This window comes from Giraffa tippelskirchi, chromosome 5 (assembly GCF_054371585.1).
Source record: "Giraffa tippelskirchi isolate mGirTip1 chromosome 5, T2T-mGirTip1v1.2.pri, whole genome shotgun sequence".
In the NCBI taxonomy this organism is placed as follows: Eukaryota; Metazoa; Chordata; class Mammalia; order Artiodactyla; family Giraffidae; genus Giraffa; species Giraffa tippelskirchi.
In genome coordinates, this window is record NC_137279.1 from 127,379,784 (window position 1) to 127,407,333 (window position 27,550).

Consider the following 27,550-nt stretch of genomic DNA (forward strand, 5'->3'; position numbering starts at 1 on the left):
TGCTTGGTAGGGCCTTGACCTTCCCACTCTCTGGGACAGTCACCAGTGTGATAGGGGTCCTCAGGCTGCCCTCAGAAAGGAAGATAATTTACCTGCCACTTGGGAAAGGTGACCTTCACATGGGCACCCAAGACTGCCAGGAGTAAGGAAAGAGAAGGCAGACGGTGGGTAAGTGGGTTTAAGCTCCTTGTTTTGAATTGCAGACATGATATGGCAGCAGACTACTGAGTGTGTTCAGGCAGCCTACCTACCCCCTTCTCAGGAGACCCATAGCCACATCAAGGCAGCATCCTGTGTTCTGTGTACATGCCTGGCACACAGTACCCATTCAATAGACATTTGTTGAGTTGCATGTTGGTGGCTTTGTTCCTATGTCCCAGTCACGTGTCCACTGACTATGCCCCTCTCGCTCTGTCTAGCATGGACCAGCCGGACAGTGAACGGCTCTCTGCACTTGCAGATGTCCTTGTGAATAAGCCAGGCTTTGGCAACCGCTGCCTGAAGGAAGGGTGGCTTCCGTAAGTCCCTGTGCACCTCTGCTGTAACACCAACAGCTGCCCTGGGAGACCCCAATAGTGGGGGCCTAGGATGGCATGGTTGGCAAGACCCCATCTATATTACTCAGACACTTCTGTACCCCTGAGCAGCTCTCACCTGGCCTCTCCTTCAACACCTGTGTGCAGGGGTATTCACTAGCTTTCAGGAAGCCTCTGCATCTCTGTTTCTATAATTCTCAATAAAGTTCCAAGCTGAGTTGACATATGCTACTCACAACTTATTCGAAAGGAATCTGAAGGAGGAAGGAGAGAGATGTGGGGTGTGCTCTTGTGTAACTGGATCTAGAATGGCATTGCTTACATATATGGCCAACTTTCAATATTGCTTTCAGTGTAGAGAAGAGAGTTCTAGAGGCAAAGTCATGCTTTCATTCATTTCATTTCATTCATTGTTTGAAATACACCAAGAATTTAAAATGTTCAGTATAATTTTAAATGCTTTTTTCATCTAGTCTTTTTCAGAGTTATTTAGGAGGACCAAAATGGACTAATTTCAAATTCTTGTATTTGTTTCCTTAACAGAGCTACCAGCAGATAAACGGGAAATTAAATCATTCTAGATAATCTTTGCCCAGACCCACACCATCTAGTCAATCAACAAAATTCTAGTCTTGATTTTTCTTGAGCAGAAACCTTGAAGAGTAGAAGAAAATGCATGGGTCTGAGGAAAGGGCAAAAATGGCTAAGAAGGAAAGGGCTGGGTGCTATTTCTCATTTTTAGGAGTTTTTATAAACTTTGGATCTGAGTGTGGAATATGCTCTTATCTTCCATGAGGGAGTTCCCCTGTGGAAATTCAAGCCCCTGGAAGACTCCATCTGTGTCCCCAGACGTCACCCACTTGCTCCAGCAGCAGCAATGGACAGCAGACCAACCTTCACCTTCCTGCAGGTGCAGCACCAGAGAGAAGCTCACCATGCTCCCTGAGTGCCCTGAGGGCGCAGGGGGCCTCCCACCCCCGCAGGTACCTCCACCCTCTGGGGGCCACCAGGGCCCTGAGCCTGCCTGCAACAGCAGCCATTGCACCTCCTGAGCTTCTAGACAACTAACATTTCAAACTAACAGCTAAGTGAAGGACTAAGTGAGGCTCTGGGTCCTCATCAACTGAAGGAAGTCACTGACCAAAAGTTTCATTTCCATTAAACACTCCCGTTCAATCTAGTAAGAAAATATATTTAAGTATTGAGAAAATAATACATCATGCATGGTTACTATAGAAAAATTAGAAAATACAGATAGGTCAGAACAAAAAGATATCACCCTATCACTTGGCAATAACCACCAATAACATTTAGTTTTTGTTTGTTCAAACAGGATTATATTCAAAATGTTGTCCTAAAACCTGCTATTAACAACATATCGTGAACATATGTCCACATCAGTAAATATACATCTATGTCATCATAGTATGTCTGCACACTATCCTACTGTTTGGATTTACTTTAATTTATTTCATCTCTCATTGCTGATAGGAGCTTCCCTGATAGCTCAATTGGTAAAGAATCCACCTGCAATGCAGGAGACCCCAGTTCGATTCCTGGGTCAGGAAGATCCCCTGGAGAAGGGAAGGGCTACCCACTCCAGTATTATGGCTTGGAGAATTCCATGGACTGCATAGTCCATGGAGTTGCAGAGTCGGACATAAATGAGCAACTTTCACTCATTGCTGAACGTGTGGATTTTCAATTTTTCTCTGTTATAAACAATGTTGTAGTGTCCATTCAAGTGCACACTTATTAACAATCTTAATGAAGAAATTTGCCATGTGCTGTGTAATTGACATACACACACATACACACACATGCATACCACACAGAGGTAGCAATCTGTGTTTTTCAAGGCCATCAGCAATCTTGGCTCTGAGTGGCATCCTCATGGAGTTCTAAACGCCATAATGTATCACATTGAGCTTTTCCATGGGGTTTTAGAGACAGTGAGTGGGGCCAGAGAAGTCTTACTTTGTCTCAGGTTGATAACAGGCCTCCAAGCTGACTAGGACAGAGCTGGGTACTATATGGTCATCTCTCATGATTTGCCAATGAATGAATGAACAAATCCCCAAGAGGCAGTGGGATGAGCACCATCTTTGGCATCAGAGAGCCATGGACGGGTTACTTGGCCTCTCTAATAAATTGGAGATAATTTCCTCACTTATAAATTGAAAATAACTACACTTTTTTAGGGGTCCCAGATGGCTCAGCTGGTAAAGAACCTGCCTGCCAATGCAGGAGACATAAGATACATGAGTTCAATCCTTGGGTCAGAAAAATCCCCTGGAGGAGGGCACAGCAACCCACTCCAGTATTCCTGCCTGGAGAATCATCATGGACAGAGGAGCCTGGCAGACTACACTCCATAGGGTCACAAAGAGTCAGACATGACTGAGGCGACTTAGCATGGATGCACTTACTTTCTTAACATTATTATGAAAATTCAATGAGATAAAGTGGATAAGGAAACTTGTTTAGAAATAGATTTAACTCAAGTGATGACAACCTCAAACAGGGGATAAAATTAGACACAGCTTGCTTCTCTCTTGTGTAAAAGTTTATGTGGATTATCCATGGTGTTCTGTATTGTCACTCCTTTATAGTAAACAGGCTTCAACCTCATTGGCCAAGATGGCAGAATCATCTTTCCAGGCACCAGTTGGAACAAGGGATAAAGAAAAAGAAAGGGCAGCATGTGTAAACACACAGTCTTTAAAGGAAGATTTCCATAGGCTACCACACAGCACTTTCATGTGACATCATTGGCCTGAACTGAACATCAAGGGAGGCAGAGAACTATAGTCTTTGCTCTGAGTGGCCTTGTACTCAACCTGTCATATGACAGAAAGGCAGAGCAGTGATGGGGGACAACTACATTTTGCCACAGCATCGATCACCGTTTCTGGCTTATAAATAATTCTGTGTTTATGAACATCCTACTTTCCTCTCTTTTTGTGCTAAAAGCATAAACCTTTCTATTTCCCAAGCAACATATTTTCCTTTTGAATCATAACTTAGCCACTATAGGATCATGTGCATGTGTGTGTGTGTTTAGTCTCTCAGTCATGTCCAAGTCTTTGTGACCCCATGGACTATAGCCCACCAGGCTCCTCCATCCATGGGATTCTTCAGGCAAGCATATTTTAGTGAATTGCCATTTCCTCCTCCAGGGGATCTTCCCCACCCAGGTACTGAACCCACATCTCCTGTGTCTCTTGCAGTGCAGGCAGATTCTTTATCCACTGAACCACCGGGGAAGCCAGGGATCCCAAAAGAGGGACTCAGGGGCTTGTCCCGATTCTTGGTACCCTGAAGGAAGCTTTGCTTCTGTTAGGTTTGCTGAGGGGCCCTGTGGCTGCTTCTACCCAAACTCATTCATTGTCAGGGCACTGAGCCTGTGATCCTGTGCATTGGTTAGTCCTCGGCCCTTAAGAAAAAAATTTCAGAGCCAGTCTGATAAAAAGCAAATCAGTTCCCGTGGTTTCCTATGACTCTTGCTTTTCCTCACCATCATTCATGCTTCTCTTAGGAGCACCTTCATCAGGCATCTACACAGAGGCTGCTCTGTGTGTGTGTGTGTCTTTGACACACTCATGTTCACACCCACTCACGACACTCACTCACACACTCTCCCCCATTCAGCCCGGAATAAGACCAAAGTATGGGCTTGATTCAGAGGTAGTAAATTGTACCCAAATGGAAAATGGGGTGGTGGATGTGTTCTTCTCTAGGGTCCTTTCCTTCTCTAAAATTCTTTGAGTGGTGTTGGGTCCTGAGTAGGAGGGACTCCATCCGTGACTTCTGGGATACACAGAGGTAAAATTGTAGGAGTATCGCATTTGACAGAATTTTTAGAAAATATTTTGTCGTAAATTTCCAGGCACCAGCCATTGTTCCAGCCTAGATTCCACCCAGGGAGCCTGGCAGTTCACCCAAGTGCCATTTGCAGCTCTAGATCAGGTGACAGAGTAAAAAGAGCAGGGCTGTGGAGCCAGAGAGATGCAGATTCAGGTCCTAGAACAGCCACCCACAAGTTCTATAACATGGTACAAGTTAGCTAGCCTTTCTGAACCTTAGTTTCTCTATCTATAAATTAGAGCAACACTTCTTTCACAAGGATGCGAGGATTGAGATGATGTATGTAGAGCATTTAACACGGTGCCTGGCACACAGTAAGCATTCAGTGCATGCTAGTTCTCCTAGAATTAGAGAGGAACAAGGTGAAGAAAGTGAATTGAAGAAGGGAGTAAAATGGGAAAGGGGCGGGAAAGACAAAAACCATGGAAAACTGATAAGAATGATGGTATATATTGATGGTGGTGTACCCTGCCAGGAATTTCCCCGCCTGCCTTTGGGTGGCACTCTTGACATCCCAGGTTCATGACTGACCAAAAACTAAATGCTATGTATGCTCATATTTAAAGTGCCACCTGGTGGTCAAACTCATGCACTTTTGAATTCTCTAAAATCTTTTGATTACCTCAGTGTTCTAGATGAATTTTCAAAGTGATGTAAATTGTAAGGCACTGTTTGATTTCTTTCATTCACATCAAATTTATTGTGTCAGCTCTATGCCAGATACTGTTCTGGGTGCTGGGGACACAACAGCTAACAAGTCAGAAAAAGTCCTGGCTCTCACAGAATTTGTATCCTATCCTACAGACAAAAACAAGTAAACAGATTGATTGGAAAGAAAATTTCAGATAGACATGAAGGTGTGAAGACAATACTACCAGGTGTGACTGGATACAGAAAACACTTCTCTGAGGAATAAACTTTGGGCTGAGATTTGAACGATGACAAGTTAGCCATGAGAGGTTGTCCAGGGAGAGGGAAGGAATGAGAGGTGTGCATTTGAGAAACAAGAGAAGTGGGGAGGACGGGGAGTGAGGGGGTACCTACAGATGAACTCAGCCTTGGTAATGAATTTGGATCTGATCCTATGGCTTTTTGCAGTGTGGTAAGCAAGGCGAATGGTATATTCTGATTGATTATTTTTTTAAGCTCAGTCTGGCTACTGAATGGAGAATGGATTGTGGAGGGCCAGGGTGGAAGCAGAGACCAGTTTGGAAGTGTCTGTAGAGGTCCAGGTGATGCCTGGGTGGAAACCTGGTCTAGGGTGATAGTGGTAGAGCTGGAGACATGCAGATGGATTGGAGATTGATTCTGAAGTAAGAACTATCCTGGGTCGTCAATGGAATAAAGAAAAAAGAGGGCTCAAAAGTGACTTTCACATCATTGCTGTGGGAACTAGGGAGACACCAATCCTTTACTGTCTTCCCAGTAGTTGAGTCTACAAATAATTTTTGGAAAAGAACAAGTAGTTTCACCTCAAATTCAGAAGTAATTAATGCAGATATGTCCTTGCTTCAGAGAATACAACGCAGCACTGAAATTCTGCAGGACCTTACAGACAGGAATGTCTCCGACTTCCTGGTAAAAACATATCCTGCTCTTATCCGAAGCAGGTAAGATACTTTTTTATACTTTTCATCCTGGCTCCGTTGGGAAAATATTAACTAGGATCAGAAGATAATTTCCTCTCATGACTTTTCAACAATCAGGGCAGTGGAATTTTTTCTTTTTCCTAATTTGAAAGTCTCAACTGATAGAAAAGGCAGTTAGGGCATATACCAGTCAAATGCAACTTAAGATTAATTTTGTTTTGTTTTTGGTTTTGTTTAGGCCAAGCAAAGTTTAACCCATGCACTTCTACAAGTAAAATAAGAAAGTATAGAATTTTTCCAAAATACAGTCTCATATTTTAAGTAGTTCAAAAAGAGAGGTGAAGTTTGGAGGGAGGAAGGAGAGTAAGGGGGAGAGGTAGAAGACCAAGAGAAAATCAAAAAGGAAAAGTAAGAAGCAACAAGGAGAAAGGAAACAATGAGATCAAGATAGGAACGAGGCAGTGGGAGAGAGTCCATGTGAGTCCACAGGTCGTCCAGGTTAACTGTACCTGTCGTACTCTGACTGTGACTTACCCCCTGTATCACTGCCCTTCCCAATGCCAGCGCACTCCTCTCAGCTCTGTAGCTGTTCTCATCGAGCTCCATCCAGGACAGACCAACTTCAGCAGCCCCATCACAGCAAACAGTGAGATAAGAGCATGCTATGGAGAGAGGGTTATAGGGGACCCTGGTCTAAGCCCCATGTTCTCTGGAATTTTAAAATAAAACATACTGTCTAACTTTAGTCATATTTTCAGTTGCTTCCCCTCCCAGTCCCTAAGCAAAGGATTAATGGACCCAGTTAACTACAACACACTGCAGATGGTGAAAGCAGCTGCTGAGAAAGGAGTGCCAAGCCAGCAGTTAGCAAATGAGGAATACCATTCGAGCACGAAAATGCAAGCAGAGTGCATAGAATTTATTCAATAATGCAGTAAACAATGACCCCATCCCACCCTTTGTTCTCAGCAGCACATTTGCAATGTGGAATTTTGGATTTTGTGCTTTGTGGCGAAGATAGTTTGTGAGCCTGAACTATGAGGACTAGAGCTGGTTCTGTGTGTTTCCAATCTTGTAATTTTGTCCCTTGTTGGCTGGAAGTCAGTCCCTTAACTCTGCAGTAGGAATAATTCAGAACTTCCTCCGAACGTGCAGGTGATTATGAGAGTCTCATTCTTGCCAGGTGGAATGGGGAAGGGCTGCAGCCTTTATTCCACACTAGCATGATCATTGTCATATTTTCTGGGTTCAGATCATCTGACAGATGACCTTACAACAGGACCAGCCAGAAGGCCCAGCAGTCAGGATGTGACTAGAGGGCAAGGGTTAGAAAACATCAGTCTTTTCTCCACAGATTTTTTTCAGGCTCAGCCTTTGGCCTGTGAGGGGCTATCAGGAAATATAAAAATGCCCCTGAAGACTGGGACACCCCAGTGGGCATTTGGGAAAGTTAACACCCCTGTATATTTGTTGTATTCACTGTATGATTTGTTTCGGCTTTCAGTTTGAAGAGCAAATTCTGGGTCAATGAACAGAGGTAAGAAACTATTTTTGTAAGAAATTAAAATCTCAGAGTGATCTATTTTAAATTATTGCACATTTAAAAAGTTACACCTCAAAGTCACGTGGATGAGCTGTTCCATATGTGCTCAGGACATGTCTTAAGGGATACGTGGCTACAGACACCCCGTGCCTAGAAGATGCTCAGCAGTGAATCTCCTCGGAGGACATAAATGAGAGGGGATACTTCCTGAAGAGGAGTTCCAGAGCACTCTCCCTCCAGGGAGGTTCTAAAACCTCCAAGTAAATAACAGTTTATAGCAAGAGCACAAGTACCCTACGCCCTGGCATTCCTTGGGCTATTCCATTTAAGGCTCAGGGAGTCTGGCTCAGCCCCAGGCTCACCTTGTTCCTGAGGTATCCAGGAGGTTCATGTGGTTCCTGAGGTTTGAGAATCCTCCAGAGACAGTCTACGAGTGAGCTGGCCTCCCTAGGCTCCCTCAGGAACAGGGCCTCTGGAATGAATGTGGAGCTGATGTTGACTTGATATCCTGGGCAGGCTATAGGCCATGAAAGTAAAATTCAGCTTTTAGAATCATTCCCTAGAAAGTAGTGAGGGGCCTCAACTGAAGCAGAAAGGTAGGGAGGTGGGGAGGACAAGTTGAGTCTCTGAGAAATAAAGTTCTCCTCCTCTGCCTCCCCTACTCAATAAGTTAATTATGTTTGTTGAGAAGTTTGGCTTTTATGCTGCCATTGAAGAGTTTTAAGCCAGAGAGTGACATGCCCAGGCCAGTGTTAGGGCACCATTGTGGAGGATGTGTTAGACAGAGAGAGACCCAAGGGTAGGATCGCAGTTGAAGACCAGAGTAGGAGTCAACGCAGGGAGTGGTGAGGGATTCCCTAAGGCAGGGATGGGTGAGAGGCACAAAGAGAGGATGGCAGACTGGGCCAGGTTCAGTGATGGTAAGTCCAGCACACTAGAAGTACCTGCAAAGTACAGAAGCGGCACAGAAGAGGAACCACTGGTAGGGGTGGGGGTAAGTCAGGGAAGACCTCAAAGAGAAGATAACACAAAACAGATGAGTTGGAAAGGCACTCAGAGAAACTAGCAGCCCTGCAAAGGCAAAGAGACCACTCGGAGCTTGTGGCGTGACTGGATGGCAGGAATGGGCCACTGGAGGTCAAGCATAGGAGGGTGAAGTTGGAGAGGCTGACAGACACCAAGCTCAGAAGGGGTCAGGACTTCACCCTAGAGATGAGGAAGAAGCTGTGAAAAGTTGGTTTGTAAAGTGAAGCCGTGTTTCCCACTAGTCTAGACAATTCCTGCAAAAATTCACCTTTTCCTACAGAAACTGAGAGCTATGGCAGCCTTGAGGTACACACACATGGTCACATGGTTCATGACACGGAACTGAGGACTTCTTGTTCCCTTGTCAGGTATGGAGGAATTTCTATTGGAGGAAAGCTCCCAGCGCCCCCCATCACTGGAGAAGCGCTTGTTGGATTTTTAAGTGACCTTGGCCAGTTAATGAATGTGAGCGGGGTATGTAAACAGACTGGAGATTTGGTGGGACTTTCAACTTGCCACTTATGAAATAGAAATGATCATGAGTGCTAAGAGAAGGGGGTGAGGGGAAGTGGGAAAAACCCTCTTGTTTGTGTTTTATGGCTTCCTAGGGCCCTATCACCAGAGAGGCCGCTAAAGAAATGCCTGCTTTCCTTAAACAACTAGAAACTGAAGACAACATTAAGGTATTGGCCCTGCATGATCTGCCCTAGAGCTAAAAACTCACATGAGCTGGTGATTGTTTTATTTTTATTTTCCCAGTTTAATTAAATTCCACCCCTCCTCCTGTTGAAATCTGGCATGAAATGTCTCCCAGCTACCAAAACCTTCCTCCTGCTCACGTTCTTTTTCCTGCAGCTCACTTTTTTCTTTAAACAGCTGCTGTTAGTGCAGAGTATCCTATAGAGTAGAGCCTAACGAAGCCCCCTTTCTGCCCTCTAGGTGTGGTTTAACAACAAAGGTTGGCATGCTGTGGTCAGCTTCCTCAACGTGGCCCACAACGCCATCTTACGGGCTAGCCTGCACAAGGACAAGAATCCCGAGGAGTATGGCATCACCATCATAAGCCAGCCCTTGAACCTGACCAAGGAGCAGCTCTCTGAGATCACAGTGTAAGCCCCTGTGCCCCCAGCCTCACAGAGTTCTTGTCACCTTCTCCACTCTGAACACCGCAAGAGGGTTTTCACTAGCAGGAGCTGCCAGACTGGATGGCAAGCTTGTTTAATCAGGTGCACAGAAACATAAGATTCCTTGTGCCCAACTGCTTGGCCATTCTTTCTCCTCACTTACTTGGAAAGTAAGCATATGTTTGGTTCCTTTCCCTTTTGGCTTTTGGTAACATTATTGCTCCTGGAACTTATACAAATCGTCTCCTTTCCAGTATCCAAAATGACTGCCAGGAACTAGGAAGTTCAGTAAATCTTTCATCGCCCCAGCAGTAATTATCTTAGATTCCAGTAATTTCCCCCAGACGGTCAGGCTTTGGACCTGTCAGCATATCCTTACCTTCCTAACGCATAGGCTCAGCTTCAAGCAGTAAAAACATCGCTCTTCTGCAATTTATAACATGTTTGCCTTATCAAAGGTCTATATTTGGTGAGAATGCCTTTGTTAGTACGAACTCCTTCTGGAAGGCAGTAAGGGGGCCCTGTATACTCCAAGTGCCCTGACCATGCCCAAGGTCATGGCTAAACTTGGATCTGAAGCCCTAGGGACCTTCCCTGGGACACCCACTGAGGCCCTAGACTGAGGAAAAATAGTCTATGTCCATTCTCACTTAACCTAAGTTTCTGTACTTTCTGCCAAGCCTTTTGAATATTAAATATGAGATAGGAGTCTTGTGATTATAAGAATAGTATATAAAATAGTATATGTTCACTAAATAAGGTTTATAGAAGAGAGTTTTAAGAACTGAGTTTCTATAACCCAACAATTTAGGGTATTTCCTCTAACCATTTTTTGGTGTTTCCTTCTGATCAGTTGTTCTAATCTTACTATATGTGTGGATCATGCTATCTGTCATTTTAACAGGGGCATCGACCAGCACATGTAGTGCTTTTGTGGGAATTAGTGAAAGGTGATTCAGGTGGCGCTAGTGGTAAAGAACCCGCCTGCAATGCAGGAGATGTAAAGAGACATGGGTTCAATCCCTGGGTCGCGAAGATTCCCTGGAGGAGAGCATGGCAAACTACTCCAATATTCTTGCCTGGAGAATTTCATGGACAGAGTTGCAAAGGGTTGGACACGACTGAAGCGACATAGTATGAACACATGTTCCTTTGTCAAGGTGAACACTGGCCCACACCAGAGTTCATGGCTCGTATGTGAAGGCTGGGTTAGATTTCAGCCCACACTTGCCCCCTCAGGCAGATGCTTTCTGTCTGATCCAGGAAAGAGTGAATATTGCCAAGTGCCTGCATAACCAGCCTGTTCCCTTCTCACTTAAACTTACATTATAATGTAACATTTCTCTGTGTTCTGATGTATTTCTTAAATGCATGATTTAATAATTTATTGCTTTTGTAAATGTATTTCTTTTCACAAACCATTTATCTACCTAAAAATTCAAGAGTATCTATAGACAAATTATTAGAACTAATAAAAGCATTATAGTGCATGATATTTTTGAGGTAAAAATCCATTCCTATACACAATCAACAAATAATTAGAAAACGTAATACAAAGAAAATGTATCTAGACTTTCATATTAACGGGGAACAGTGTATGATATTACATTGGTTATATATTACATAACCTTAACATTCAACATCAGCCTAGAACAGGAAACACACAAATCTCCACTTCACCTTCACCTTGACCCTGTTTGATTTAGACAGTCAAGTGGGATGACAAGCTTCAGGTTAAGAAAGGGGATTCTGGAGGCTATTCCTTGGGGTGGGGTGAGGACTTTCCAGAGCCTGATCTTGTCCTTCTGCTTCTACTCCTCCTCCTTCACCTACCTCTCTCTCCCCATCTCTCCCGTCCTTCTACAGACTGACCACTTCGGTGGACGCTCTAGTGGCCATCTGCGTGATTTTTGCCATGTCCTTCGTCCCTGCCAGCTTTGTCCTTTATTTGATCCAGGAGAGGGTGAACAAGGCCAAGCACCTCCAGTTTGTCAGCGGAGTGAGCCCCACCACCTACTGGCTGACCAACTTCCTCTGGGACATTGTAAGTGTCCCGGCACCGCGCTCGCCACCCTGGGCCCGAGGTGGCGGGTGTTTGTGTCTGTTCTGACTGAAGGAACACAGCAGGGTGGGGCTCTCATATGGCCAGGGCTGCCAGAAGGTGCCATGCCCAGGGCCCAAGCTGGGGAAAGATGCAGGGCACAGCTTAACAACTGAGGTGGGGGGTGCTCTACATGTCCTGCACAGGGGCCTTCTGACCCACCAAAAAATCACTGCTCGGCAGGCCTGAGGCTGGCCTTCCTGGGAATAATCTGGAGCTGAAGAGGTAATATAAAGAGGTCCTTCACCCTACATGCTCTTCTTAAATCTCACCCCACCCTCAAAGTGGGTAAAATGGAACCTCCCCTATGATCAAGTCACCAGATAAACATAGGATATCCAGTTAAATTTAAATTTCAGATAAAACAATGAATAATTTTTAGTATAGTTTATCCTAACTCCCCCTCAAATATTGCATTCTTACCAAAAACATTTATCGGTTTTTGACCTGAAATTAAAGTTTAATTGCATGTTCTACATTTTTATTTGCTAAATCTGGAAACCCTATCCAGTGGCCTTATTTCACTTTCCCAACCAGATCTTCATTATATTAGATGAGCTACCACTTCAGAGAACAAGAACAAAACACTATCACATCAGAAGCAGACTACTACCTCAGAATCAGAATTGGTGGGGGAAGAAAGGGGTCAGGATGGGCTACTTTACTACAGGTCACAGGGTCCAAATGACTTGACAGCAAAGGTCTGGTTATAATGTGGGAGTTGTTTTGACACCAATTCCAGTCTATTCCAGGCATCTTGGGTAATAAGATACTTTGTTTTATCTCAACATTCTAAGACTAACATGAACCTCCACTTCATGTGAAGATAGAATATATTATGATGGAGACCAACACAACCTTTTCCACTATGATTTTTAATAATGATGACAGATTTAGGGTTTATGAAGACATGATCTCTTCTCTCCTACTCAACTTACTAAGCAGCCATCGCTTTAACAGTATAAAACCAGAAATCACTGGTAGCAACTAATCTTTCCTCTAGCTTCTGTCTACCTGAGGAAACACTTACGAACACATGGGGAGGAGGTCAGAGACAACAAGCCTCCCTTTGAACAGGAGCATCACTTGTAGTCACTCATGTTGGCCTGTGCTTTAAACATGAGAGAAGCTAGGCTCTCCTGCACTGAAAAGCTATTAAAGTGCTGGTTTTGCATCCTATTTTTTTTTTAAAAAAAAGACAAGGAATAGAATTTACAGTTGAGGCTGACCCACGCCCGTGCCTGGCTACAGAAAGAGATCTGTGAGCCTAAGGAGAAATTTGTGGACAGAAAGACAAAGAGACAAAGTGAGTGTCTGAATGGGAGATGATTCTAGCAAAGTAGACACTTGGCAGTCTAATGAAGAGTTTGGAAATGATAACTGTGAGGCCAGCAGGCTTCCTGATGCTCTAGAATTTTAAGAATGGCCTGGAATCAATTCAAGGAGCTATATTGTTGGAACTAAGGACCCTCATTGGCCAATGGTAAAAAGATAACATTGGCCTGGAGGTCATTGTTGAATAAATGAACAAACACATTGTTTATATCATTCACTCAGCACATATGTGATGTTGTAAGTTCTTATTTTTAATATATCATCTGTTTTTCTTTTAAATTTTGAAATAACCACAAATTTATAAAAACATTGAAAATACAGTTTGAAACTTTTTTCTGAGCCATTTGAGAGTAACTTCCTCATAAGATACACACACACACACATACACATACACATTGCATTTCGTTGCCTTGTCTCTTCAGTCTCCTTCAGCCTGGGATGGATCCTCCCTCTTTCCTTGATACTCATGACTTGACACTTTTGAAGATCGTAGACCAGTTATTTTGCACAATGTCCATTAGTTGGGGTTTGCCTAATGTTTCCTCATGATTGGATTCAGGTCTTAGCAGCAGTTTCATTAATGGATGCTCTGTCCTGCTCACTACATCCTATCATGTAGCTTCTAATTTCAATTTGTCCTATGACTGATGATCACTTTTGTCACTTGATTAAGATGGTGTCTGCTGAGCTCGTTTACTGTAAAGTTACTCTTTTTCACTTATAATTAATCAGGATTTGGAGAGAGGTACTTTGAAGCTAGGGCTTCCCTGGTGGCTCAGTGGTGAATAATCCACCTGCCAATGCAGGAGACATGGGTTCGATCTCTGGGTCAGGAAGATCCCTTAGAAAAGGAAATGGCAACCCACTCCAGTATTCTTGCCTAGGAAATCCTATGGACAGAGAAGCCTGGCGGGCTACAGTCCATGGTCTCACAAAGAGTTGGACACACTGAGCGCACACACACACACACACACACACACACACACACAGACACAGAAGAGTCTGATGGGCTAAAGTCCGTGAGGTCGCAAAAGAGTTGGACATGCCTGAGTGACTAAACAACAACAACAGACATTTAAAAATTATTTCTACATCTCCCTGTCTTTCCAGGATTTGAAACCTAAATTACCATTAAATGAAAGAATTAAGTAATTTCTAATTTGATCTCAGTTTTCCAGGTTACTAAATATTTTTCACTTGGGGTATCAATGATATTTTTAGATGGCCTCCACAATAAGATGAGAGTAGTTATTTAGAAACTTAAAACTTCCACTGAAAAAAACACAATTTTAAAAATTTTCTAGTCTCATGGAGTCCTACTGAAACAGAGTAAGTTCCCCAACAACAAAGTAATCTTTTGAATTTCATCCAACAAAAGTAAAACTTCTTTTTCATCCACAAAAGTAAAACTGTAACAATACTCAAGAGATTGTTTTACCTCAAAGAAAAAAAGATCTGTAAGGCAGCTGAGAGGTCACTTTCAAGTCTGTTTCTGGAACATGGACATCAACCATACACAGACACCTCCTTCCCCAGGACATGACTCAGTGACTAAACAACAACTTTGAAGTTATGTAAATATCCTGTTTTTTTAAATCAAACTTTCCATTTATTTGTATGTTTATTTATGCTTTTATGGAGTCATGATTCCTGTGTTAATCCACAGATTACAGTCTGATACATTCTTACTGATTTTGGTGCTCAGATTATCCCCAGTTTGGCCAGTGGGAACTCCTCCAAGCCAGCTCCCATGCCCTTTTGACTTGTGTCCCCATGTTCCTTGAATTCATCCAAGTTCTCTGCCCTGGAGTCAGCCATCTCCCCAAGGAGTTCTGGTTCCTTCCAGTGGAAAATGTCCTTCAAAACCAAGATCTTGGTGGTGAATATATTCATTGCCCCTGGGATATCAATGGTCCCAGGCCTTCACAGTGGAGACAACTAGGTGAGATATGCATGTATATACATAGACATACACACATGTACATCTATACTTCATCTATATGCTGAACTAAACTGAACAATTGTTGTTGTTACTGCTGTTTAGTCACTAAGTTGTGTCTGACTCTTTTGCAACCCTATGGACTATAGCCTGCCAGAGTCCTCTGTTCATGGGATTTCCCTGGAAAGAATACTGGAGTAGGGGTGCCATTTCCTTCTCCAGTGGATCTTCCCAACCCAGGGATTGAACCTGCATCTCCACCATTGGCAGGAGGATTCTTTACCACTGAGCAACCTGGGAATCTAACAAAACTGAACAAAACATTCACTAGAAAACACCACTAGTTCCAATCCAGCACTACAGGTTCACTCAGGTTTCTGTCTTTCCATATTTGTAACTCCCTTCTCCAAAAGGGAAAAACTGGTCGCTATTGCCCCAGACTCATTTACCTGCCTGAGCAACACACCTGTGTGTAATAAGTTCCCCATCTCTGCCTTCATCCTCCCCGCTGTGTGGACACCTTCCTCTCCCTCCTCCAGCCGCCTGCCTTCTTGTGCAGATCCTCTCCATTCTGGTTCTGATATCCCACACCAGATCAGCCCCCTGTAAGGACACCGTCCTGAACCCCCTGAGGCTCCAGCACCCCTGGGGCTCCACACCCCATACCAGGTCACCTCCATGGATGCCGTTCTTAGATTCTCATTCTGCTTGGGACCAATTCTGACTCCTCCCCTACCCTCACCATGGCTGCCCACCTTTCCCTGTCCAGCCTGATGGACTAAATTCTGTTAAGAAGAGAGGGGAGGAAGTGATGTGAGGCCAAGGATTACACTATAAATTTTTCTGAATTCTGGAGACATGCTTAGAAAGTAGAATCAACAGGACTTTGAGACCTACTAGAAAGAGGAGAAATCAGGTGGAATTTTATAATTCATTGTTTCAAAAGACACAACTGAAGGTTCCCTGTGCAGGGAGGTGGGGGTGAAGTAGGGTAGGAGGACGAAGGACACCTTTACATATGTTTGCTAGCCAAGAACTGTTTATACAAATAGAATCAGGATCCCAAACTGTAAGTACTGGAGGAGCCTGGCCCAGCCCTTGTCTTACTGGATGAGAAACAGAGGTGCAGAGATTAAGTACCTTGCTCCCCTCTTCTCTCTTCAAGATGAATTACACTGTAAGCGCTGCACTGGTGGTGGGCATCTTCATCGGGTTTCAGAAGAAAGCTTACACTTCTTCAGACAACCTTCCAGCCCTTGTTGCACTGCTCATGCTGTACGGGTGAGTTGTGTGGGCTGTTAGCTGATGTTGCTGAAGGGAAGCCAGGGGAGGAGCTTGCTCTTCTGACAGAAAACCTGGGTTTCCAGTGTCAAGATCAGCTTCGAGTTCCTGGCAGGGTCTGCGGCTGCTGATCAGGAATCTGGCTGGCTTCTGTTTCTGGCTCCACGCACGGAGGTGTTCCTGCAGCCCAGTGCACTCAGGAACAATGGAGACACCCCATATGGTTTGAATCTTAATCTTCCTCCACTCAAACTATGGCCTGACCAAAGTCTGAGAATCCATCACTCTCCCAGTTCCTCACTCAGCTCTGACTGTCATTCATCTGTGGTCAATCTGTCCATCTCAGTGTCTCCTGTACCAGCCAAAAGTTATTTGTACATAGAAGACTACAACTGAAAAGTCATTCCTGGGCCAGGACCAGAAAATAACACAAAGATTAAATCCAATAGAATTACAGAGCATACAACTTTATATCCAAGCCCACCACTTACTATAAATATAACTGTGGACAAGTAATTCACCCCACTGGGGCCTGAGTTTCCCCATCTGCAAAATGGAGATCAGGATACCTGGCCTTTCCTACAGACGCCAGCAGTGTCTTGCCAGAACAATGGCCTCTATTCATCTCTCTTAGAGAATTCAGGAACAGTGTGAGTGTGACATATCAGCTCCAGTGAACTATGACTGTTAGCCTGTTGGAATCTCAGCCCAGCTTTGCTGATCCAGACGAGAATGAGAAGTATTGCAGGGTAGAGAATGCTCCTATCTATTGTGTAAGGCTTTACAATTTACAAGGCACATTCACAGCTACTATCTCATCGCTCCTCACAAAAACTCCACTAGGTGGTCGGGAAAGGCATTGTTGTCTCCATTCAAAGATGAAGAGCAAAGACCAAGAAAGGGAATATCTCTTTGGTTACCCTGGACTCTTTATCAGTTCAAACATACCACCCTGTGTGAGAAGGGAATATATTATATCTAGGGGTACAGTAGATGGGGTGGAAATTGGAACTCCATCAACTGAGTTGTGTCATTTCACACAGGTGGGCAGTGATTCCCATGATGTACCCGGCATCCTTCCTGTTCGATATCCCCAGCACTGCCTATGTGGCCTTATCTTGTGCTAATCTGTTCATTGGCGTCAACAGCAGTGCCATCACTTTCGTCCTGGAATTATTTGAGAATAACCAGGTAAGTGTGCCTTTCTTGGCTTCTTCATTTGGTTATTAGGACACTGGAGGGTGTGTGATGGTCAAGCAGAGCCAGGGGCAAACTCAATGTCTGTACATTCTTAGTGTATAAATGAATGTTGCTTCCTCCTTTCCTTTATCCCTCCCCTCTTCCCTTCCTTTCTTTGTTTCTTTAAGCTCTTTGTTCATTCATATGCTCTGAATGTCATGGTTTTCTGGACCCTTTCTGCAAGTTATGAAGTACCTTTCGTAATTCTAAGCTTTTAGATCTTACTTCTTCAATAAAGTATCCTTGGGGACTTTGGGTGTAAGGCTTTACACGCACATATACAAAAGGTAATGCATTTATGTGATTTCAGAATTTAAAAAGAACAGAAAGGCATACATGAAAAGTCTCCTCCTTACTCCTGTTTCCCACTTGCCTACTTCCATTCTCCAGAGGCAACGTTTTGTTTGAATTTCTTATGTATTCTGGAGTGTATGCATGGGTGTTCAGTATGCTGACATATAAACTAATACGTATATGACCTTTCTCCCAAATTCATACACATATTGTAACAGAATAATATGAGAATTAATCCTGAGATTAGGGTTAGGAATTTGTTGTGCTGAATGACCCATTTTTATGAGCTGTGCAGTCCAGTTGTCACATGCACACCCCCAGACTGCTCCTTGCCCAGAAAGAACTGGCCAGAATGAATACTAAAACAATGGCAGTGCCCCAGGGCTGTCTTTGCTCCCCCAGTCCTCTGTGTCTGAGCTCTGGCTGTCCTGGAAACATTCCCAAGGATCTCCTGTGTGCCTGTGTCCCCAGCACCTCTCTTGCCCTTCTCTCTCTCAGAAGGTCTTTGCAGTTGAGAGGGTGGGCACCGGCCAGCACACTGCACACCTGTCCTGTGGCCCCTCTCCCCACTCCTGCTTCCAGGCCTTACTGGGAGGACCCAAGGCAAACCTGCATTAACCACCCAGTCCCATGGCTTCCTGAGAGAAACTCTTTCCCTGACCTTGTCAGGCTTTCTGTGGCCACTAAGCAAGAAGCAAAACCCCAGCTGTCCCATGACTGATAAAAAATGTACCACATCACAGTCAGACCCCAGACGGGAGGTGGATGAGAACACAGACTCCACCAATGACCAGAGCATCCTGGAAGACTGATTATGCTGCTCTTTAGAGTTGCTTTTGTCACAGGCTCACAGCTCATCACATCTTAATAGAGTGTGTTACTTCAAAAAAAGAGCTTAAACTAACTCAAAACATCCTCCTGCAGGCTTCACTCATTTAGCCAACAACTACTGAGTGCACACCCCTCCCCTGCATAAAAAAAGCTGGTTGCTTTCCCCTGAATTGTGGAATAGACAGATGCTGCAGAAATTCCCAGAATCCCACAAGAGGCTCCCCAGGTCACAGAGACATCCACTAGGAGAGCACCATGTGATGAATGTGCCAGTATAAACCAGTGTGGCCCCAGGAACTCCCTTCCAGCGAGGAAATGATCTGCACACCAAATTAGGAACTGATAATAAACGGCGGTACATAACCTTCCATGAGACAGCGTGTGACAGAACATCAAAGGAGCAAGACTGATAAAGCACCACAGACCAGAGTGGGCCAAAAGAGCTGGACTATGGGGTCAGGAGGACCTTGATAGAGGAATTCAATTCGAACCTGGCTTGGAATAAGTAGTATTTTATTAACCCACTTAATAAACAATGAAGTACCTACAATGAGCTAATCAGGTGTCAGGTGTTTAGGAAGGACACCAAAATAATTTGGACCCAGTTCCTGCTCTCTGGGCACTAGTGCAGAAAATATGCAGGTAAAAAAAAAATTTATCATGGTGACGTGGGAAGTCCTGTAAGAGAGGGTTCAATGTTTTTCCATGGGAATCTGGAAAGGTTTAGGCAAGAAGAGAGTATATGAGCTGGGTTTCTAAAGAAGGGCAGGAATCTGCCAGAGAGCAGGAGGGGAAAGAGCATTCTTTTCACTAATAGCAATGGTTAATAGAAGTTACAAGTGCAAGGGCCTAGAGATAAGAACATAGTGCCTTCTAGGAAGGGGAGGGGGACGTTGGGGAGGGGTAGATAGAAGGGGATGAGGTGATGTAAGCAAAAGTGAAGAGGCCAGAGAGGAAGGAGGCTGTACGGCAGGGATGGGCCAGAAAACTAGGTCAGCCTCAGCCCCTTGGTGTCCCCTCTGCCTGACACTGACACTTGAGGCTCATACAGCAAATACAGTCTACCACCTGAAAATAAGTCCCCCCAGCACAACCCAGACACCAGGGAGGATCTCCGGCCATCTTTTCTGCTGGTGACAGTTGGCAGACAGCCGTTGCTGTCCTATGGGAGCTGAGAGGCAGAGCTAGAAGATGCTCAGGGGCCCTCTCTGCTTTGGTACAAGCTAGGCCACGACACTGCCAGTGACAGAGCCTGAGCCCCAACGCAGCCCGTAGCTGTACCAAAGGAGGGAGAGTTCAGGCCACATGCCCAGCAGCTGCTGCATCTCCTGGTAACAAAAGCCTGGGAGGCTTCCTGTGTAATTTCAAAGTGAGTCTGCAGTGAAAGTTCCCCAAGCAGGCTGCCGGCTAGGGACACCTCCTGTGAGTATTCCCAAGCCTTCTATCTGCTTGACAGATCCCTCCAGCAGCCAGGCCCCTCTGGCTGCACACCATCCCCTGGCCCTGCTCCACTCAGGAGAAGGCAGACAGGCTTGGCCCCCATCACTGACTGTCCTGCTTTTCTATATTTCAGACGCTGCTCAGGTTCAATGCCATGCTGAGGAAGCTGCTCATTATCTTCCCCCACTTCTGCCTGGGCCGGGGTCTCATTGACCTGGCACTGAGCCAGGCAGTGACAGACGTCTATGCCCGGTTTGGTGGGTAGCAGTCATGTGGCCCTGGATCCTCCAAGACTGGGAGGGCTGCAGTGGGAGTTTCTATGACCAACCTGCAGCCTGGACTGGGGCTGGGGGCACCTGGTTGGTCTGGGGGATTTTTTCCTGATACTAGAAGGAATCAGTGTGCTTCTGTGTCCATGGCTGAGGAGCAAAGGAGGGGTCAGGGACAGTTCCTACTCTGACTTGAGCCAATATGAGACTCGGGTGGTGGCTCAGATGGTAAAGAATCTGCCTGCATTACAGGAGACTTGGTTCAATCCCTGGGTTGGGAAGATTCCCTGGTCATGGCAACCCACTCCAGTATTCTTGCCTGGAGAATCTCATAGACAGAAGAGCCTGCCGGGCTGCATGCAGTCCAGGGGGTCGAAACGAGTCAGATACAACTGAGCAGCTAAACACAACACAGAGACTCGGGTTTGTCACTGACTTAATCCCTTGCATAAGGCACGGTCTAGCTGAGCCTAGTGTTGTAACTAGGTCTTTCGGGACAGCTGGGACAACAGGACTTCATTCCTGTCATTTTCTGGTGGTCTGCATCCCCAGGTGAGGAGCACTCTTCAAATCCATTCCAGTGGGACCTGATTGGGAAGAACCTGGTTGCCATGGCAGTAGAAGGTGTGGGGTACTTCCTCCTGACGCTCCTCATCCAATACCAGTTCTTCTCCAGCAGATGGTATGCTCCACCACTACCCTGAGGGTACCAAGGCCAGCTCCTCGCATCTCTCAGTCAGGGAACTTGATTTCACATCCATGTGGTCATCTCTTTCCTCATAAGCCCCACTCCATACAGACTGTTATGCTCTCAAAGCCTGGCTTCTTCTGAATAATGCAAGGAGAGACGCATTAAAATAGTCACATTAGAATTTGTGAAAATTTTAAAGTGTTTAGAATACAATGCAGTTAATTTCAATCACTAGTATTTAATCCCATTCATTTAATAAAGAGATAATCATATTAAATTGGATCATAGCATCACAAATGATAATGATTAATTGATATCCAAAGTACTAGGAAATCGATACATGCATTCATGAGGAAATAGACAAATCAGGCCCCTTTGCTAATTAGAGATTTGAGAGTGGGGACAGGGCAGAGGGGGAAGAGAGTAATACAGGGGGTGATATTTGAGGTGAAGGCAGCCAGGTGCAGTGTGGAAGGGGTGGAGCAGAGATCATGCCGCCCTGGTTGGGGAATAAGAGGGTTGTCTGTCAACCCTGACCCAGCTCAGCCATGCCTTTCTTCCCATTCTCTTGCTCAAGGCCCTGCCTCATTCTGAAGTGGGTGCTCAGGTTTCCAGAAGGCAGCCCTCCTCTGCAACCCATGTTGATATTTACTGGCCTCAGCTCAGAGGCCTGAACTGCAAGTCACTGGGCACCCAGAACAAGCTTTCCTGGACAGTGTCCCTTACCCTCTCACCCTCTCAGGCCAAATGTGGTCACATGTAAATAAAGACTCAGAGGACTTGTCTTTAGCTTTTAATTCTCAGGGAATTTGAGTTACTGGAGAGAGATTGAATAAGATAATGAATGTCAACACACTTAGAATAAAAAAAAATGACCAGAAAGTGGTTCTAGCATGGGGATTTGTCCATGGGACCCTCAGTCCTTGCAAGCCCCCCTCTGTAGCTTTGACCACCTCTTTTTTTTTTTTTTTTTTGGCTGCCTCTTTAAGAGGCCTTGGGTGGGAGAGAAGCAAGAGTTATTTACTTAAATAGACACATTAGCCTCAAACTCTGGTGTCAACACGTCAAGTGTGTCCTTCTGCATTAGACCAGAAAGAGGACCAGAGAAGTGTTCAGAATCTCTGGCTTCAAGAATACAACAGTGCCCATCCTGAGAAACAACCAGGAAAAGAGAGAGAGGAGGGAAGAACAGGTGCTCTTGGTAGTGGATATGCCCACATGTGGGGAGTTCAGGATGGCTGTGAAAGGAGAGGGTTGGGGTGGAGGTGGTGAGAGATGAGTCGGGAGAAGAAGGCAGAGTCAGGTCATGAAATGCCCCCTCACCTTGGTGAGGACTTAGAATTTAAGCCTGAGGACAGCAAAAAGTTGGTGGGGTGTTTTAATCAGGGAAATGACATGATCTACCAGCGTTAGAAGCAGAGATCAGACAGGAGGCTGCTTTGTTACCTAGACAAGAGACAGGAGTAGCCTGGAAAGGAGTGGGGGTGTTAAGAGATGGAATAAAAGAAGTTGATTGAGTAAATAGTAAGAAGTTTGTTAGACAAAACTTAGTAATGAACTGGATATGGCCAGGGACAGAGGGAGGAGAGCATGTAGGTCAGGGTATTTAGGGTGTTCAGAGAAGAGGCTGTGTTGTTAAGGATGGTGAGGATTCTGTTCGGCAGGACAGGAGAACAAGAACACTGAGCCACTGGAAATGCCTGCAGGGACTGGGAGCTGGGAAAGCCTAGCCTGAACTGGGAGCTATGAGTAGATGGGTAGATGGAGCTATGGTTGGTGGAGGAGACAGTCCAAAAGAAAAATGGGTAAGATCTCACATGCCACACAACATGGCCAAAAAAAAAAAATACTTTTTAAAGTGTGGGGAGAAAATTTAGGTATCTACTTAAAGCTTTTCAAAATTATGTTGAGTGTACATATTCAAAAGGGTTTGAGTATTACTGAATTAATTACTGGAGAGTAATTATGCTGCAAGAGAACCATCCAGTGCAAGGCGGCAGGACTCTGAGCTGTAGGACCTGACCTGACAGAAGTACCTGCCCCTCTGTGAACCTGTTTCCTCAAATGGACAATAAGGAGATTGGATATAATTCTGCTACTCTGTTTCTTGAGTCACTAACTGGGTGGGCCAGGCCATTGGGAATGTAATTTCTCTACCAGGGAATTTAGACTTCCCTGGTGGCTCAGAAGGTAAAAGCATCTGCCTACAACTCAGGAGACCTGGGTCTGATCCCTGGGTTGGGAAGATCCCCTGGAGAAGGAAATAGCAACCCACTCCAGTACTCTTGCCTTGAAAATGCCATGGACGGAGGAGCCTGGTAGGCTACAGTCCATGGGGTCACAAAGAGTCGGACACAACTGAGCGACTTCACTTTCACTTTTTCTTTGTCTACCAGTGTTGTTGTTCAGTCACTAATTCATGTCCAACTCTTTGTGACCCAATGGACTGCAGCATGCCAGGCTTTCCTGTCCTTCACCATCTCCCGGAGCTTGCTCAAACTCATGTCCATTGAGTCAGTGATGCCATCCAACCATCTCATTCTCTGTTGCCCCCTTCTTTTCCTGCCCTCAGCCTTTCCCAGCATCACTGGTCTTTTCCAGTGAGTCAGCTCTTCTCATTAGGTGGCCAAAGTATTGAAGCTTCAGCTTCAGGATCAGTCCTTCCCATGAATATTCAGGGTTGATTTCCTTTAGGATTGACTGATTGGATCTCAGTGCTGTCCAAGGGGCTCTGCCAATAATAACACCATTAACTGCAATAATAAAACTCTCTATAATTTTTTGAATGAAAAAAAAAAGGAGAAAGATTAATGGGAGGATGAATGGGAAGGGTAGGTGGGACCTGACTGCAGGTCTCTGGGATTTCAGCTGAGGAGTTAGGGTTTTAACCTACAGCTGATGGAAAACTGCAGTTTGGGACAGGAGATAACCTGATGGACTGAAAGAAGTAAGAGGCTTGGTTGCTAGTAACTATCATTTGTTGAGTGCTTACCATAGATGAAGGGTTCTATCATGATAGCAGCTACCAGGTTTTGAGTCTTGACTCTATGCCAGACACTGTGCCAAGTTCATCTTTACCACAATCCCATGAGGTAGACGCTCTTACCACGCCCTCCCTGTCTTATGGTTGAAGGAGGCGAGGTTTGGACAGGTTCAGCAACATCCCCACAGTCACACACCAGGAGGCCAGAACTGGAGACCAGGGCAGACTCTGGTCCCAAGTGTTTGCCTTCTCTGCCTAATGCCTGACACCTTTCCTGTGCAGAGTCCTTTTGAGAGTCAAGCCTTAGGGGTGGAAGGCTAGGCTGTGGTAGAGGCCAGTGAATGAGCAGAGGATAAGATGAAAGGACAGTGCCAAGGACACTGTACACCAGCCCACTCTGTCCTCTTTTCTTCCCCTAGGACTACTGAGCCCGCGAAGGAGCCCATCATAGATGAAGATGATGATGTGGCTGAAGAAAGGCAAAGAATTATTAGTGGAGGAAATAAAACTGATATCTTAAGGCTAAATGAACTCACCAAGGTAAGAGAATAGATACAGGCATGTTAGTTTGGAGGTGCCAGTTGGACTAAGATGGCACGATGCTGTAATTTGCCTTCTGTAGAACAGGCAATATGCTAATGCAAGCAATTCCTTTCCCCAATTTTATGTGAGATCGTCATCTTTGTTATAACTAGTCTTCCAAGAACTTTTAATGCACTTTCCCTAGCATTCATCTTGGGCCTCAGCAAGAGCCGCTGCAACTGAGCCCTGCTAGCGAATCTTCCTGCACTCCATTTCTGCACAGGGGCTCAGCTTCAACACTCTTCAGTGCTCATGGCACCTCTATGCACATCTGTGTCAATGTGTAACCTTCACCTAAGCCATTGTTTGCTCTTTTGCCCTCCCCCATTTAACCCTCTGTTAGTCCTCAGTCCACTTTCCCTGATCTTGCAGGTTTATTCAGGCACCTCCAGCCCAGCAGTGGACAGGCTGTGTGTGGGAGTCCGCCCTGGAGAGGTGGGTACTCTATGGGCCACATGTGAAAGGACCTCAGGAAACCAGCTTCCGTGCATGTCCCTGGTCTCCTTTGAAACAGAGCTGATCAATAGACATAAAATGCAAGCCACGTAGGTCATTCTAATCATCTAGTAGCCATAGGGGAAAGAGCAGGTGAAATTAGTCTTAATCATTAATCTTGTCCAATATATCTGAAGTAGTATAACTTCAACATGTAAGTCATATAAAATGTTATTTATGAGATATTTTATATTCTTTTTTGTTACTGTTCTAAATCTTCAAAATCTAGTGTGCATTTAAGCTCATAGTACACGTAGATGCATTTCAAGTGCTCAGCAGTCACTGTCAAGGAGGAAAATTCTGCTTCCTACTACCCTCTTAGGTTCTGGAGCCAGGGCTCTGTCAACTGGACTTATAAAAAATGGAGTAACAAGAGAAAAACAAAGAGAAAGTTTGTTAGCATGTGCACTGTACATGTGCAGGAGAGATGACTACCCCAAAGGAGTGGTTAGAACTTGGCCTCATGTAGCACCTTAGCAAAGGAACAATACATTTTTAGGGAAGTTACAGGACATAGGAAATGGACATACAGTTTCTAGAGGGGTGGATTGTAGGCAAGTGTATGGGTAAAGTGTTTGTGATCCCATGAACTGTAGCCTGTCAGTCTCCTCTGTCCATGGAATTCTCCAGAATAATGGAGTGGGTAGCCACTCCTTCTTCAAGGGATCTTCCCGACCCAGGGATCAAACCCACATCTCCTGTGTCTCCTGCATTGAAGTCAGCTTCTTTACCATCTGAGCCACCAGAGAAGCCCTGTATGTGTAAATAATGGCAGATAAAGGCTAGTTACTAAAGCTTGTGATATAGATTCCTCTAGTGTCATCTCTAGCCTAGTAAGAGTCTAAAGTTGTCTCCAGTGATTACTTTTATCCATCTTGATAGAGAGGAAAGGGGAACACCTTTTAAATTTATGTCCTGCTTTGAGGCAAATAAGGGGAGGACAGAGAGCTTTTCTTATATCTGTTTCTTCCCATTTGCCTTCAGCTCACAATCACCCTCATGCCAAATGACACATTCTGCTACCATACGCCATAAATGGCTAATCACCTTTATGTGGCAGCATGGGTCCAGCATGCCTCCCTTCACCACATACACTTGCCCTGGGGCCTGACACTCTGACCTTCTTGGGCTCCAGGGCAAGGCCAACCTGTGTGTTCTCCCTCAGTGCTTTGGCCTCCTGGGAGTGAACGGAGCTGGCAAAACAACCACATTCAAGATGCTCACTGGGGACACCGCAGTGACCTCAGGTGATGCCACTGTTGCAGGCCAGAGGTGAGTGTCCTGTTACCCTGTCTCAGGGTGTCTCTCCCAGGTCCTGAGGCATGTCCTCGTGACCACCCTGTATCTGAGGATAACTCTTGAGAGCCTGAAAGATCTGTGTGGAGGTACAGACCTCCTAGCAAACATGGTCTGAAAAGTCTAAGACTATCTGGAGAATTGAATTGAATTGTAACTGTTAAAAGATTCCTCCATTAACATGAATTCTCAGAAAATTCTGGAAGCACCAAATCAGTGGTTTTTAGTCTTTTGTGGGTCATAAGCCTCTGACCCTTTGATCATGTGGTGAACGCATGTACCTATAAAAATTGCTTCCCATTACCTCTCTTCATATGTTCTTTGCAAACAGTTTCAGGGAATTAACTGAGCCCTGAAACACATTTATGACCCTACAGGAACCCCTGGGACTCAGATTAAGAATGTCTGTGATGAAGCATCCTTTCTCTGGGTTGAGTTTCTACACGGGGCTTGTTCAGGAGTCCTCGGAAGCTTTAATCTGCATTGGCTATTTCTGTGCCAACACTTGGCTTTGCTGGTCAAGATTCTTTTATAAAGGGAGAACTGGCATGTGCCCTTGGATTCTGGGAGAGTGCCTGCTGCTCTCTGAAATAAGGAGCATGGAAACAGACTGGTCTTGGACAGGACAGGACAGGACAGAAGACATGAGCTGGCACTTGTCTGCCTCTTTACAAGCTGCTCCTTGAATACCAGAGCTCACACATATTAGTTGTGCCCAGAGAAACTCTCTATCCTGGTTTATGAGTGGAGTTAGGCACTGCTGACATCAAACCAACTTCTGCTTGCCTGGGGAAAGCCATCATCCACGTGGCCCAATGCTCCCTGGGCGAGGAGAGTCCTAAGCATTCTTCACCGGCTCAGACAGGATGAATTTGGTTCCCCAGCCTTTCCAGCCTTGCTGTTGGGTCTAAAGCAAAGAGAATGGCAGAGGTGGAGCCAGGCTATGACTGGTTCCATCTCATCTTCAGATCTAGCTTGGCCTACAGCCAAGCAAATGACTTCATGATGAGAAACAAAAGGGGAGAGGGCAGGGAGTGGAGAGCAAGGTGATGAAATAAGATTTACATGAGACATCAAAACGAGACACAG

The 27,550-nt window shown here is 45.1% G+C and overlaps 1 protein-coding gene across 17 annotated transcripts in view; it reads left to right on the top strand.

Moving 5' to 3' along the window:
* Positions 1 to 27,550, top strand: part of ABCA4 (ATP binding cassette subfamily A member 4) — a 174,195-nt gene that overhangs the window by 135,341 nt on the left and 11,304 nt on the right. For 15 of the 17 annotated variants that reach the window (XM_081486239.1, XM_081486253.1, XM_081486252.1 and 12 more), the window contains 15 exons: positions 420 to 518; positions 1,333 to 1,519; positions 5,919 to 6,013; positions 7,497 to 7,529; positions 8,930 to 9,035; positions 9,170 to 9,244; positions 9,501 to 9,670; positions 11,552 to 11,729; positions 16,226 to 16,341; positions 17,385 to 17,532; positions 20,279 to 20,402; positions 20,967 to 21,096; positions 24,508 to 24,628; positions 25,043 to 25,105; positions 26,331 to 26,437. In XM_081486239.1, the coding sequence (XP_081342365.1) occupies positions 420 to 518; positions 1,333 to 1,519; positions 5,919 to 6,013; positions 7,497 to 7,529; positions 8,930 to 9,035; positions 9,170 to 9,244; positions 9,501 to 9,670; positions 11,552 to 11,729; positions 16,226 to 16,341; positions 17,385 to 17,532; positions 20,279 to 20,402; positions 20,967 to 21,096; positions 24,508 to 24,628; positions 25,043 to 25,105; positions 26,331 to 26,437 (1,752 nt within the window). The remainder of the gene's footprint in view (positions 1 to 419; positions 519 to 1,332; positions 1,520 to 5,918; positions 6,014 to 7,496; positions 7,530 to 8,929; positions 9,036 to 9,169; positions 9,245 to 9,500; positions 9,671 to 11,551; positions 11,730 to 16,225; positions 16,342 to 17,384; positions 17,533 to 20,278; positions 20,403 to 20,966; positions 21,097 to 24,507; positions 24,629 to 25,042; positions 25,106 to 26,330; positions 26,438 to 27,550) is intronic. The other 2 variants (XM_081486255.1, XM_081486247.1) reach the window with 2 other exon arrangements.